Below are 15,242 nucleotides of genomic sequence, written 5' to 3' on the forward strand. Positions count from 1 at the left end.
TTATAATAAAATCTATGGCTATTTAAGCAAAGGTAGAAGTTTTCACCTTTAACAGCCTGTAAGTAAAGACTGGCTCACAAATGGATTATAATTAAAATTTACATGACCCTGACAGATAGCCCTTGTCCAGCTGCAATTGATTACAAATGCTCATCTCCATGACAGGTTCCAATGATCACAGGGACACATGTACCCCGTAAGGACCAAAGTTATAGTCTAGACTCTTGCAGGGATGAACTGTTGGTATCACCATGACTAAAGTGGCTGTTAATATGACTGATCCTAAAGACAAAAGGATTTTAAAAATGAGTTTGTAAGGTTAGAGATTAAAACGAGACAGGAGGGATACCTGGGTGACTCAGTGGTTGAGTGTCTGCCTTTGGCTCAGGGAGTGATCCCGGGGCCCTGGGATCGAGACCCACATTGGGCTCCCCACAGGGAGCCTGCTTCTCCCTCTGCCTATGTCTCTCCCTCTCTCTGTCTCTCTCTCTCTCTGTCCTTCATGAATAAATAAATAAAATCTTTAAAAATAAAATAAAATAAAACAAGACAGGAAAGCAAAGGGGATGGGAGAATAAAAAAAAAAAAAACAGGAATTTTTCTTTATTTGAAGAAAAGCATGTGTGTGATGTACCACGACAAAGGCTTCACCTTGAAGGGATACCCTGTCCCATACTGGTTCCAACAATATGCATATAGACCATCCGCCAACCTGATAAAACACACTAGCTGGGGTGAGCAGGGACTGGCTGGAAAGGGAACCAGGGGACACACGTGGATCAAACCTAATCAAATGGTAATTTAAGATTTGTACATTTCACTGCATATATATTTTACCAAAAAAAGTAAACAAACTTTGAACTCTAACTAGTGATATGTACCTGAAATGTTAGTAGGTAAAATGCTCTGAAATCTGCAACTTACCCTGAACCACACAAAAAATAAGATGGGTTAACAAATGGATAGGAGGCTAGATGGGTACCTGATAAATCAAACACAGGAAAACATTAATTACAGAACTGTAGTTGATGGCATACAGTGTCCACGGTAAAATTCTGTATGTCTGAACATTCTGATAATGAAAGGTCAGAGAGGGAGGGGATGGCTGACACAAAGGGTAAGTTCCACATGAGTTCAGAAGCACAAGGACACCAAAGTCCAGGGTAGCCCAGACAGGTGGACAGAAGCTCTCTGGAGGAAAGCAGTGCTCGGCTAATCAAGAAGTAGGTGAAGGTCTCTGTGGAAGGGAGAAGAGTCCCAGCAAAGCAGCAGGGGCAGAAACTCACATGGAGTGGACCAGAAGCCGAATGAGTACAGGGACCCATGCAACTCATTATAAATATCAAAGTGAGGGCAGCCCGGGTGGCTCAGCAGTTTAACGCCGCCTTCAGCCCAGGGCCTGATCTTGGAGACCTGGGATCAAGTCCCACATCAGGCTCCTGCATGGAGCCTGCTTCTCTCTCTGCCTGTGTCTCTGTCTCTGTCTCTGTCTCTCTCTCTCATGAATAAATAAAATCTTTAAAAAACAAAAGAAATATCAAAGTGATTCACACACATCTGTTTTTTCCTATCTGTCTCATTCTGTAAACGAGAAAGCCCTTCCCATCAGCAACCCCTCAGTACTAAGCACTAACCAGGCACTAGGCCTCAGGGAGACTCCCAGCCGCTGGGAGACAGAGAGCCTTCCCAGAACAAATAACTGCCATGCATAGTGAAAGCCACGCATAGTGAAAGCGTGCCTGCACAAGTACCTTGGGGCACTCCGACAACAGGAGGGGACCCAGAAGCCCAGACGAGGAAGATTCCCAGAGTGAATACTCAGCACAAGCCCAGAGGGAAAGTTCACTGGAAATAAGAGGTGAAAGGGTATGAGTGGAAGTCAGCAAGCTGAGCTCTAGGGAGAGAAGATGGGTGTGTCGTAAGGTGTAGAAGAGGCGCACGAATGTCCAGGAGACTGAAATTACCTCCTAACGACCCCGAACACTGGGAGTTCAAGGGGAGAGGCGGCCAGAGGAGGCTGAAGCACAGGGCAGAGGCCAGGACAATGACTGGGGTCCAGGACAATGGGAAGTTATTCGAGGATTTCCAAAGGGGACAAACAGGGCGATCCCTGCTTAAGAAAGAAGCAGCAGGTGCATAACAAATAGTGGACACATGACCGTCACTTGAGTTTATGGGAGAAAAGGAAAAGATGGTTTCCAATTGCTAAGCTGTGATAGAGAGGTAAGTTACACGACACGCTTCATGGTTACAGGCTCCGTGATTATCTGTCAGTGACCAGGGGCTCACAGGCTCCAACATCGACCACACCCTATTAACCAGTTATTAAATCCGGATACCAGATGAAGGCATTTCAGGTCAGAGAGGCATTTTCTACCTCATCCATATGTACTTGCTCCCAAAAACAGAGGAAAGAAAGGATGAGACTAAGTTGGGTCACCAAAGCTTCCCACAGACTAAGTAGACAAAGCGTTTTTACATGACATCCAAAGAGCAATGACCACAGAAGAAAAATGATTAGGTGAACCATGTTGAAATTAGTAACTTCAGGCAGCCTGGGTGGCTCAGCGGTTTAGCGCTGCCTGCAGCCTGGGGTGTGATCCTGGAGACCCGGGATCGAGTCCCACATCTGGCTCCCTGTGTGGAGCCTGCTTCTCCCTCTGTCTGTGTCTCTGCCTCTTTCTCTCTCTCTCTCTCTCTGGCTATGAATAAATAAATAAAATCTTTTAAAAATGAAAAAAAATTAGTAACTTCCGTTTGTCCAAAGCACCACTAAGAGTGCACAGGCAACCACACAGTGCGAGACAGTCACACTCATTCCCAACCAAGAGCTCCTAGTCAGAACATACACAGGTCTCACCAGTGAGAGAGAGAGGGAGACAGACAGACAGAGACAATCAGAGAAGGAAGAATGCCCAAAGGGAAAAAAGGACAAGGCACTTGTACAAAAAAGGATCTGTGTATCCGAAACCATATGAAAGGTATTCAGGGGGATCCTTGGGTGGCTCAGTGGTTTAGCACCTGCCTTTGGCCCAGGGTGTGATCCTGGAGACCCAGGATCGAGTTCCACGATCTTCTCCCTCTGTGTCTCTGCCTCTCTCTCTCTCTCTCTCTCTCTCTCTCTCTCTCTGTCTATCATGAATAAATAAGTAATCTTAAAAAAAATGAAAGGTATTCAGCTTCACTGGTCATCAAATAAATGGAACCTAAAACCCCAGTTACACCCCACCCTGAGCACCAGAATGGATAAAATGACTACAGATGCCAAGTATCAGTGAGGACTTGAGCAACCAGAACTCTCACATAATCATGGCGTGAACTAGTGCAACCAACTTTGGAAAAACGTTTCACTCTAAAGCCAAATACACACACATATACCCTACCACCCAACATTCTACTCTTGGAGATACACTCAACAGAAACATCTAAAGAAGTCCGCCAAAGCATGTGACAAAATACTCAGGGTGACTATTCTTAATAGTCCCAAATGGAAACCACCCAAATGTGCTCAGTCATAAACGATGGTGCGTTACACAGGAGAGCATTCCACAGCAACGAGAACAAATGGTGATGGCAGCAAGAATGACAATGGTGGCAATAATGAGGGTGGCAATGGTGACGATAATAATGTTGCTGGTGGTAGCAGCAACTGTGATGGTGGAACTGATGATGATGGTGATAGTGGTGACATTAGTGGTGGAGGTGGTGATGGTAGTAGTGATGATAATGATGATGGAGGTGGTGGTGATGGTGGTGGTGGAGGTGGAAGTGAGGTGGTGGAGGTGATGGTGGAAGTGGAGGTGATGGTGGAGGTGATGGTGGTGTTGGAGTAGTGATGATGACGATGACGCAGGTGGAGGTGATGGTGGTGGTGGAGTAGTGATGATGATGATGGAGGTGGAGGTGACGGTGGTGGTGGAGGAGGAGGTGATGGTGGAGGTGATGGTGGTGGTGTTGGAGTAGTGATGATGACGATGACGCAGGTGGAGGTGACAGTGGTGGTGGAGGTGGAGGTGATGGTGGTGGTGGAGTAGTGATGATGATGATGGCGGTGGTGGTGATGGTGGTGATGGTTGTGGTGGAGGTGGTGGAGGTGGAGGTGATGGTGGTGATGACAGTGGTGGGGGAGGTAGTGATGCTGGTGATGGAGGTGGTGGTGGTGGTGGAGGTGGAGGTGGTGATAGAGGCGGTGGTAGTATGGCGATGATGACCATAGAGATGATAGCAGTAATAGTAGCAGCTAACAAATGTGAGTGCTAATAATACGACAGCATGTGCTATTTAAAGCCCTTTACATACATCATCCTATTTAGCGCTCATAATAATCCTGTGATGTAGGTGCTGTTATTATTGTTATTTTACAAGGAAAAGTCCAGGAGAGGTTAAAGTACTTGCTCAAGGTAACACACAGCTAGGAAGTGACAGAATCTGAACGTAGGCAGCATTTCCCCATGGGGACAGGTACAGATGGGGACAGCAGGCAAGACAGGACAGGCAGATACATGCTTTGGCTCCCCCACGTACACTTTCATCAGAACGAGGGGGAAAAACAAGGGAATGCAAGATGCACTGGCATTCTCCCCAGTGGGATGAGCTCAGATGAACCCTTTTTTACAAAATCCAAATTCCTTCCTTCATGGTATGTTTTGCAGGACAAATTCTCCCAAACTCTTCCCTCGCCCTTCCCTCCAACTGGAACTGCCAGATGGCGTGTGGCTCTACCTCTAATAAACACTTACTTCACTTGGTCTTTTCCACCATAATGTCATCAGCCCGAGGAGAGAGCCCTCTGCCGGGGAGCGATATGTGGATAGTACACCCTTCCCTAGACACTCAACCACTACCGGTCAGGCTCCCACCGTATGCGTGGCTCCCCTCGCCCTCACAGCAGGAGCATGGAGACACCCCAGGTCCAGCTAGCTTCCTTACCTCTTTGTCTGGCCTCACTGGCCTGTATAAGTTCTCTCACTTTATTAAATGACCTGACTTTCTTTCCACTTCTCCCTCTTGATACCTTTCCCTCCTATTTAAATACCCTCCCCTGGATCAGTAGCACTCAGTAACCTCTAACATTCTAGGCATTCCATCACATGCTGCTTCACTTCACGTGGTAAGTACTGCCTCCCTATTACTCAGAGAGAAACTGAGGCATGTAAAGGACAAATAGCTGGTAAATGGTGAAGCCCAAATTTGAACACAAGTTTCATGACCCTCCCAGCTCATGTGTCCTAGGACCAGGAAACATAAGGAGTGCACAGGCTCTACGTTTAAAGCCACGGACAAACCCAGGGTAGGATGGATATCTGAGCCACTAACACTTCTTCTCTCCACTCATTCCCCAGAGTTTTCTTTCTGAAAACTCAAATCCCCAGAGTTTTCTTCCTGGGGATCTGGCAACCTCCAACAGCACCAGGACAAAGGTGCTTTCTTTGTTCCTTTCACTTCCTTTCTCTTCCTTTGTGCATCCTTCACACATCAGTTTCATGATGTTATCAATTTAAAAGAAGCTTTTACACTTTCTGAGCTCCAGCCATTTAAAGAGTCTCTTCTGCAAACAGAGAAGATAAACATTTTTGGGGCCAAACCCACCTTTGGTGGTGAGAATTTTGGAGGTGACTTCCAGTTTCTCCAATGGTTCCATCCCAATGTTCTCCAATTTAATAACAAGCTGCTGAGTCTCCCCGTTGTAAAGCTGGACCGACACATTGGTAGATGTCTCATCTCCAGAAGAAGGTTGCAGTGAGTGTGCAGATCTAAAATAGCAGTAATAGTTATAATAAATTTTTAAAAGAAAGAATCAGAGAAAACGGTGGCATTTCAAGAACTATTCACAACACCAGACTTAACACATTCCAGAAATAGGGACCAGGGAACGTGAATCCCAGGTATCAGGAGCACAAGGTGAGTGCCACATGCAGAGAACCTTCCGTGTGCAGACACGTCCTGTGCTCCCACTCAGCTTTAGCCTCGTGTGTGTGTGAAGTGTATAAAAATCCTAACTACTGGATTATGGTGGGGCCTAAAATGAAGCAATGAGTTAATTCAAATGATCCCTGAACTATTAATCTCTAAAAAGAATTGTAAATCTCATGCTCAGAACTGACTTGTGAAACCCAGAGATTTAAGAAGAAAACTTAAATGAACCATCCCGACTGATACTCTGGGAACTGGAGGAGAAGAACAATGGGAAGTATGCACAACAGACTCCATGTCACAGGTAAAAGTGACAAGCAACATCTGCAAGTGCCTAACAGGACACAGGGCAGCTGGGTGGTGCCCTGGGGTCTTATGGCATCTGTGTAGTCAGGTAGGGCCCATGCCACATGGGAGTGCAGCCCAGTGTGCAGACCCAAAGCGTGCTGCCTCTTCCCTGAGGCTCCAGTACCACAGCCCTTGGGTTCAAAAGCATATACCATGTTCTGGAGATGTTCAGCCACAAGAAAAAGGGGGTTGTCACTGGAGGAAGGGTCAACATGGGGTGGAAGGGTCCACCTGGCTCCCAATTCTCTTCCTCCTTGAACCTGAAGGATCCCCAAAGAAAGCACCATGAGTCTACACCATATACTTAACTGAACCAAAAATGGACAAAGACTCTGGGCAACCCCACCCAGCAAAGACCCAACAGCCTCCCTGCCTGCCAGCTCTTTCTAGGTCTGCTTCTGGCCACAGAACAAAGGACTGAGGTCAGACCCAAGTCCTGTTCTATGTGCCACAAGAAAGCTCCATATCCCCACACTGGTCCAAAAGACAGAAAAGAATGTTCCAGACAGTGCTGGTCTCACACCTCTGGCATCCAAGAGAAGAGACGATGGTTAAACAAATCAGGCTTATCGAGCCAGCCATGCGCCTCCTTGGGGGCCTCCCGTTCCCAGCTCTGAGCTTTTATATCCAAACCACATTTTCAGAAAATAACAGCATAATGAATCAAGGTGAATGCATTCCTTTACATTTTATACCTTTAAACTTGTTCATGCATCAAGAAATAAACTTTCTCTGTCAAGGAAGGAAGAGTGACTCCTATCCTCACTATAAATGACTAATATTTTAAGATGGAATCCTTCCTAAGCAAAAGCTGTTTGTAGTCAACCTGAAATTGCAGAGGAGTTATGCAGAAAAACTAAAACACAACAAGACTAACTACGTTGTGTCTCAAAGAGGGTATCAGCCCCCCGGGACCGTAGGAAAAGAAGGCAGAGCTGCAGTGCAGCCACAAGACCTGGCCGACATAGGTGCCAACCATCCTCACCACGTACAGCATCCCACGTGACAGAGTTGGAGCCGGAAAGGGGCGGAGTCCTGAGCGAGATGACAGTCAGACACGTCCCCTTGTCTGGGCATATTTTTCTTTGCTTCATCATCTGACCGACTTTTGTGAATCTTGTAAGGACCAATTTAAACAACACATCTGTGAAACCTTCCTGAACATGAATGGGAAAGTGGCCTCCCCGCTTCCACTTCCTGTTTTCAGCAACACTTAGCAAGCTTCACTATAGTGAGTCTATCTCCCCTCTGGACATAAACTCCTACAACAGGCAAGACCTGCTGTCGAGGGCATTTCTGATTAATCACTAGTCCTACAGACAAAGCCTAAATCATGTATCAATAAATGTGTGGGAGCCAATTTAATAACTCAGTCGCAGTGATATTTATATTAATTAGAAGCAACACTCACTTAAGGAAAAGTCATCTGAAATCATGTACTCCATTACTAAAGCCACCAAAATTCATTTTTTAAATTGAGGTGCTGTTTACATACCATGAAATTCACTTTTTTTAAGTATATGATTCAATATTTTTTGGTAAATTTATGAGGTAATGCAACTCACTGCTACCTACCCTGTCTTAAAACATTTCTATCATCCAAACTGAGTATCTTTACAATATACTTTTTGAAGCAATTAAGATAGAAATTTCTTAGCTTATGTTATATGACTATGCAAAAAGTAACCTGGGACACTATATATATATATATATATATATATATATATATATATATATATATATATATATATATATATATATAATCTCAATATGCAAATACATATTTAAGAAAAGAAGGTGAATTAACACTGGAAAGAAAAAACACAAAGCATTAATAATCATTTCTGGGAGTCCTCAGATGTATTTCCCTTTCTTCTTCATGCTTTCCTATAATGCTGTTTTTTTAAAAAATCTACTTTTCAAAAGCTAAGAGTTAACGGTTTTTCACAAAAAATAGGATTCCAAAGGCTAATCTCACATTTTGTTCTGTTCATGGTGAGAAACACTTCAACTCTGTTCCACTCCACTTTCAGCAAAGCACGTTGCCTATTGGTTATCCTGAAGAAACACTTCGCCCAGATTTGGGTCCTAAGAATCACGGATTAACGTGGTGCCATTATAAATGTATGCTAAAAACTGCTCTGAGGTGCCCTTCTGGTGGGAAGACAGCCGCCTGCACCCTACCTGGGCAGGGAAGTGCTGATCTGCAGTCTGGGCAAGGCCGGGATGACTTCCACGGTGGAGCCACTTGTCTTCACCCCTGGGAGATTATCCAGCAAGCAGTCACTGAAGACTCCAAAGACTGTGGTATGGTAACCTAGGATGCAAAACGAAGAGTTTCACAGCCTCTGGAAAGGCCTCCAACCCTCAGCCCGTCCCCCCGCCCCCCCCCGCCCCCGCCATCTGGAGGCAGCCGCCAGCAGGGAGCAGCACAGCACCCCTGCCCCAGACCTGCCATCGGCTGTCACCCATGGGTCCCACCCATGGCTCAGCCCCAAGCCTGGGTGTGCATACAGACAGAGGGTGACAGTCCCCACATTTCTACCTAATGGGGCTGTCTGGGGAGGAGTGAAAGGTGAGTCTTCATCAACTATAAATCTCTACACAACTTAACAGTAGGGTCCCAGCGCTTTGACAATTGGCTTTTCAAATCTGCCCGTCTCTAGGAGAGTGATAGCTAGTGTTCCTTTGCAGGACATAATGAGACAGAATAAGTACCTGAAAAATCATTCAAAATCTTCTGGGGAGAGATAAAAGTTCAAGAGCCAATTATTGTTATTATAATTGCTTGGTGATCCAGCAAATCCGCTGAACGTGTACATGCACTGTGATCTAAGATTAGCGAATTTTCTATGCCAACAAAAAAATCAAAAATCCTTCATTGGTTCTATGAGCACTTGAAATTATTTAAGCAAAGCTTTAAAATGGCTTTTGAAATTTCAAGAGATAATTATTATAAACAATACTCACTGTATAACAAAATGAAACAACACCCATGGCTACATGCTCAGGGTGAGGGCTAATGTGCACACACATGAAATAGTTATAGGAATCGGAGAAGAAAGTGGTTAGCTGGGAGGCAACACAGGTCCTGATGGCCCATCAGTGGCTCCTTCACCTTCTGCCAGTGATAAACTGCTCTCCCAACCTAAAATCACCAATTCACAGCACCCACGCTTCCTTCCTTTTGAAATATGTTTCTTAAAAGACTTAATTTAACTTGCAAACATGTTCCTCCACTGAAGCCCACATCTGGCAATATGCCCCCTCCTATTTTTCTTTCCAGAAAACCTGACATAATGTGGTTTCGCCTAAGCAATCTTTGTTTTCCATTTCTTAATTAAAATCGGTCATCTTCCTTTTCTTACCTATCGCCGAGGAGGAATGTAAAGAAATTCAAAACCTGATGTCAAACCCTCGGTTATGTCCACTGATATTTCTGGTAATACACGGTCAGCCCTTTCCACTTCGTAGAGAAGGTGTGCCAAAAATGAGCAGGACTGGTCTGTACCATCTCAGAGCTCTGTTACTAAGGCTCCCACTCTTCATCCAGGTGTGGGTTATTGGTTAGGTCAGCCTGTCAGTACTAATTATTTCCTTCCTCACCTATCTCCTTTATTCCACTCCTGCAGGAGCTGCGGCTCTACCTTGGTCATTTCATCCCTGGATTATGCGAACAGCTTTCTAATTGGCCTCCTTGCCCGTGGTCTTGCCCATCTGCAGCCTGTACTCTTCACAGTTCCTGGGAGTCCCCCTGCACTACCCTCTGACTGTATCTCTCCTCTAATGAAATGCAGCCCCTGGGAGAAAAAGCCAGCACCCCATAGCCCTCTGCATCTGCCCTCTGTCCACATTGCCAGCCTTGCCACCATCCCTCTGCCTTGGATCAATTCCTCAGAGCTGCCCCCAGTTCCCCAACACTCCACAGAGCTCTGGACCACTTGTTCTGTGTGCCTGGAACCCCCCCTGCTCCACACTCCATTCATTTGGATAATTTCTAGGTGGCCTTCAAAAGTCAGGGTCACTTAGTAGGAGAAAGTCCTTCTCGACCCACTCTCCCCTTCTGGATCACCTCTCCCCATGTTCCCACCAGTCATGTGCTTGGTACCTCTCAGTGCCTGCTGCAATGTGTCCTAACCAGCATGATGCCCACCTCACCCACCAGACTTCACCCTTTTCCCAGAATTGTCTCTTCTTTCAGCCACCAAGTATCTACTGAAGACCTACCACACACCAGGGAGTGACAAGACAGACAAGGCTGGTGAGCAACCACAACCAGTGGCCTGGAGGGACACACGCACAGATCATCACAGGAGCACCAAGCAGGATACCTGACCCAACCCAGAGAAGCTGAGGACAGTCTCCAAGAGGAAAGGAAGTCTGAGCTAAGAGAAGCACAGGAACCAGCCAAGTCTGGAAGCACACCAATAGAAGGAAAAGCAAAGGCAAAGCTCAGAAAGCTGGGCAGGTTTCCAGAACTGCAAGGAGCCTATGAGAGGGATGTGTGACTCAAGAGGAGAGGAGGGACACTAGACGTCGCAGGGCCAGATCACACCGGGAGAGCTCCAAAGCTGCCTCTAAGGGATCTAGGCTTGATGGGCCATGCGTGGACAGGTACCAAGACCTCCAGTTAAGAGATAACATGGCCAGATGTGTGCTGCAAAAAGGCCACTTGTCAGCAATATGGAGAATGGACTCACCAGCCACCAAGATGATGCAGAAAGAGGAGCCCTGTTGCTTTTGTGACAAACCCTTAGAGGGTCCCATTATGCAGGTTCTGAGTGCCCTTGGAGGCAGATGGGAGGAGCAGGCATAGGGCTGATGACAGACAGCCGGAGGTGAGCATGCCCTATGAAGCCCTGCTTTGGGCAGGATGGTGACGCCCTCATGGAGATTGGGCCCACGGGACACGGGCAGCTGGTGGGGAGGCCCTCTTGGTGCAGTGTAGTGCCCAAGAGGCAGCCAAGGGGCTGGTGGTTAGCCACTGATTCTGCAGGTTCAGGAAGGGGTCTGGGTGGAGTGTGGCCCTGGGAATCAGCAGCATATAGATGAGCCTTGAAGCCAGAAAAGTCACTGAGAGGCTGAGATTGCCTAGAGATAGCCCACTGCGGGGGAGGGGAGGGAGAGAAGAGGGAATGGGGAGGAAGAAGGGGGAAGGACTGAGCCTGGCCTGGCCAGGGGAGGCGCGTATAGAGGCAGCATCTGCAGACTGCTGCACACACAGGGGAGTAGGGGGGTGTCTCACAGAAACCAGAGGGCAGCACCCACAAGGGCAGGTGCGCAGCAGTGCCCAAGGTGGCTAAGCAGCAAAGGCAAACAAACTGGGTTAGCTAGGGACTTGGAGAAAGCAGTTTTAGTGGAGCGATAAGGACAAACCAAGGACACAAAGGGTCAGACACCCAACAGAGAGGGGGCCAGCGGATTCTGCACATACACATGGACCTCTGAAGAGGTGTGACCAGGGGGAGAGAGGAAGCCAGGGAGTCAGAGGGTCGACTACAGCAGGGAGCCTGCTGGTACCTCTGCAGTGCCCCTAGAAGAGTTCAGCAGGTCGGGGACGGTGACAATGGAGGAGAGGAGGCCTGGCACAGAACAACCCCTCCACTAAAGGGAACGCTGTGAGTCCCGTGCACTCAAAGCCATTCCCTTCCATGCCATGGCTCCAAGAAATGCAATCTCGCCATCATCCTTGAATCGTTTAAGACCAACACTGGGTGACCGGTGACAGGCCTCAGGGGGCAGGACAGAGGGTCAGTAGTCTTGCACGAATGGAAATCAGAAACCGCATCTCCTTACCATTCACAGTAATGGTTCCAGTCGTCTGTGGGACCCCAACGAGCGTCACTGGGTAAAGACCAGATTCAGCAGGAAGAGAGAGCGCCGCAGGGAGAGACTCGAACTCCACTCCACTGGTGAGGAGCCCCTAGAGCAAGCAAGAGCAGTGTGAGCAAGCACAGCCCACCCTCCACAATCCCCCCCCCTTTGCTTTGCTGGTCCCTGGGGCAGAGTGCACCCGCTCACAGGCAAGCTCCAGGACTGCCAGGGTGAGGACGGTGATGCACGGCCTTTCTGAGGGGCCACAGAGAGCTGTGGAGACACCAGAGGTGTGCCTACCACAACCAACCTTGAAACAGAGAGCCCTGAGGGTGTCTGAACAATGACTCCATCTTGCTGTTAGTCCTGCCTGCTGTATTTTACACATTTGCTTTTTGCTGCTTTACCACATTGGAATGTAAATGTAAAGAAAAAATAAAATAGGTAAATAATAATCTTAAAAAATGAAGTGGAAATATATCATCAATTATCATCCCTCAATGCATCTATGAATTATTAATTCATTTCACAACGTGTCAGGCTATGCTTGACAGGGAGCAAGACAGGTTCCCTGGCTTCTAGGAGCTGCCGCATGACTGTAAACACTGCAGGGGTGTAAGCGCTCAGCACTTCACACAGTAACAGAAGTCCTACCCAATACAATAGGCAAGAGAAAAGGAATGAAACGCATGTAGACAGTTACTCACAAAAAACAAAACTGTAAACATAAAAAGCCCTATTGGAATCTATAATGGAACTTGAACTGGCAAGAGCATTTAGCAAAGTTAAAAAGTCAGCATTAAGAAAGCAAAGGGGGGGATCCTTGGGTGGCGCAGCGGTTTGGCGCCTGCCTTTGACCCAGGGTGTGATCCTGGAGACCCGGGATCGAGTCCCACGTCGGGCTCCCGGTGCATGGAGCCTGCTTCTCCCTCTGCCTGTGTCTCTGCCTCTCTCTCTCTCTCTCTCTCTCTCTGTGTGTGACTATCATAAATAAATAAAAATTTAAAAAAAAGCAAAGGTATTTCTATCATCTGACAATAAAAAATATTAGAAAATAAAATACAAAAACACCATTCACTAAGAGATCAAAAACGTCTACTGCCTGGGAACAAAGCTGATGATGTAAGAGCGCCTCCTCCCCCGCCCCCAGCAGCCTGCCACCATGTCAGAGCAGGGACACGCACTAAGGAGAGGCCCTCGACTGAGTAAGCAAGCCAGCATCATGTGCTGGGACCTCAGTTCTCACACTGGCGGAAAGGACACAGGTGTGAACGAGGCGAAGGCAACAGAGGACCCTGCAGAAGTGGGCTAGAGCTGTGGCAGCACATGTGTGTACGGGCACAGGTGTGTGTGCGTGTGTGGATATATATGTAAGTACGTGTCTACGTGTACACACATGCACGCTTTTCCTCACTCGGTCTACAGAAAGCACCCAGAAGCAGGCGCTCTAGCAATAGTGAGCATACCTGAGCCCACATTTCGAGCAAAAGCATGAAATGATCTACATGGAGGATGGGGTGGTGGGCAAGAGTGCAAGCACAGAAGCAAGGAGATGGCGACTGTCTCCAGGCAAAACGTACTGGCATGTTATCTCTTCTTAAAATAGCCGAAGCAAATGTGACCAGCCGTCAACAGTCGCTAAATGTGGATGGTGGATTCTCAGAGTGTTTATTATTCCCTGTTAACATTTCCCATGCTTGAAATATTTCATAATTTCATTTTTCAAATTCTGACCATGATTTGTGGGCTACCTTCTAGTGGCAATTTTTTTTTTATTCTTTATTCTTCCTAACTTTTTATTTAAAAGCACAGGCTACTTATAAACCAGATAAAAATGAAAGCTACTTTTTTGAAAGAGAGAGAGCGAGCAACACGCACTGGGAGAGGGGGAGGCAGGGGGACAGGGAGAGTTCTAAGCAGGCTGCACGTTGGAGTCCAACACAGGGTTCTATCTCACAACTCTGAGATCATGACATGAGCCGAAATCAAGAGTTGAGTCTTAACCAACTGAGCCACCCAGGCACTCCTAAAAGCTACTTTTTAAGAGAAAAAAGGTGTTAGAAAGAGCAGCAAGTATCTGATACTCAAGGCATTTTGGGGAAAATCCTTTAAACAATTATTCCCTGTTCAGGCCAAGAGACAGAAAGTCATTAGAAGGCCTGACCCGAGAGCCGAGCCCTAAAGCTGGCAGTTTCTTGCACAACAGGAGGAGGACAACACTCCTCCCCACTGGCTTGCTCTCTGAGTGACTATAGACTTGACATTCAGCTGAGCTTCTCAGAGCTCTACTGAATTTTGGGAACCTATGCTTCATGCTGAGAGCCTAATTAATCATCACCTTTAAGAACCACCAGTCTGCCTGGTGAACTCCTACTCATCCTTGTATTCTCAGTTGAGCCCTGTCTCTCCTGGGGAAGCCTTTGCAACTCTCTCTGTGGGCCCTGGAGCACCCAATGTACCCACAGCACTGACCACAGCAGGGACCAGGTCCTCCAAGTGCTTTACTCATGGCCTGACACAGGGCATGAGCACTCAGCAAGATACCTTCACAAAAAGCCCACCCCTTACCTTGAACATGAGTCACAAAACTCTAAAGGAAAACATGAACTATCTCAAAATCATCCTTTGCAAGTTTCTGAAAAAGTCACAAACCAATACTATATACTAATACGTGGTATTAGGTAACAACATATAGCACTCAGCAGCGCCACGTAACAACACACGGTGCTAGGTAGTAACCCACAGCACCCAGAAACACTACATAATAATAAGGACAGAGAAGACTTGAGAAATGGGACCCTCAAGGCAGGTGAGTGGTTCAGGTCCGGAAACATTAGAATTCGTGTGGAGAGCCAGTACACATCTCCTGCCACGGACTATGGAATTAGGTGAGCAGCCCCAGTGGGCCCCACTAAAAAGCGAGCCTTTAATGCCTTACACAAAAGACAAAAACAGAACACTAGATTTCACGCCCAAGAGGAACCTCACACTGGTGGTGCAATAATTTATTCCCCTACTCTACAGAGCTTGCACTTCCCTCAGGCCTTGATCATCGTATCATCATGTAGCAATAAAGTAAGGCTGATACTGAGCAGCCGACATAACGTATACCTGTAACCTGTACTAATCTCATGTAAATTTCAACATGATTATTTCAAATCTCACAT

General features: G+C 46.9%; 1 protein-coding gene across 1 annotated transcript in view; it reads right to left on the minus strand.

Moving 5' to 3' along the window:
- Positions 1–15,242, minus strand: part of TRAPPC9 (trafficking protein particle complex subunit 9) — a 544,505-nt gene that overhangs the window by 409,427 nt on the left and 119,836 nt on the right. The window contains exons 13-15 of the mRNA XM_072774632.1: positions 12,058–12,184; positions 8,446–8,578; positions 5,590–5,753 (exon numbers count right to left, since the gene is read on the minus strand). Of these exons, the coding sequence (XP_072630733.1) occupies positions 5,590–5,753; positions 8,446–8,578; positions 12,058–12,184 (424 nt within the window). The remainder of the gene's footprint in view (positions 1–5,589; positions 5,754–8,445; positions 8,579–12,057; positions 12,185–15,242) is intronic.

This window comes from Canis lupus, chromosome 14 (assembly GCF_048164855.1).
Source record: "Canis lupus baileyi chromosome 14, mCanLup2.hap1, whole genome shotgun sequence".
Classification (NCBI taxonomy): domain Eukaryota; kingdom Metazoa; phylum Chordata; class Mammalia; order Carnivora; family Canidae; genus Canis; species Canis lupus.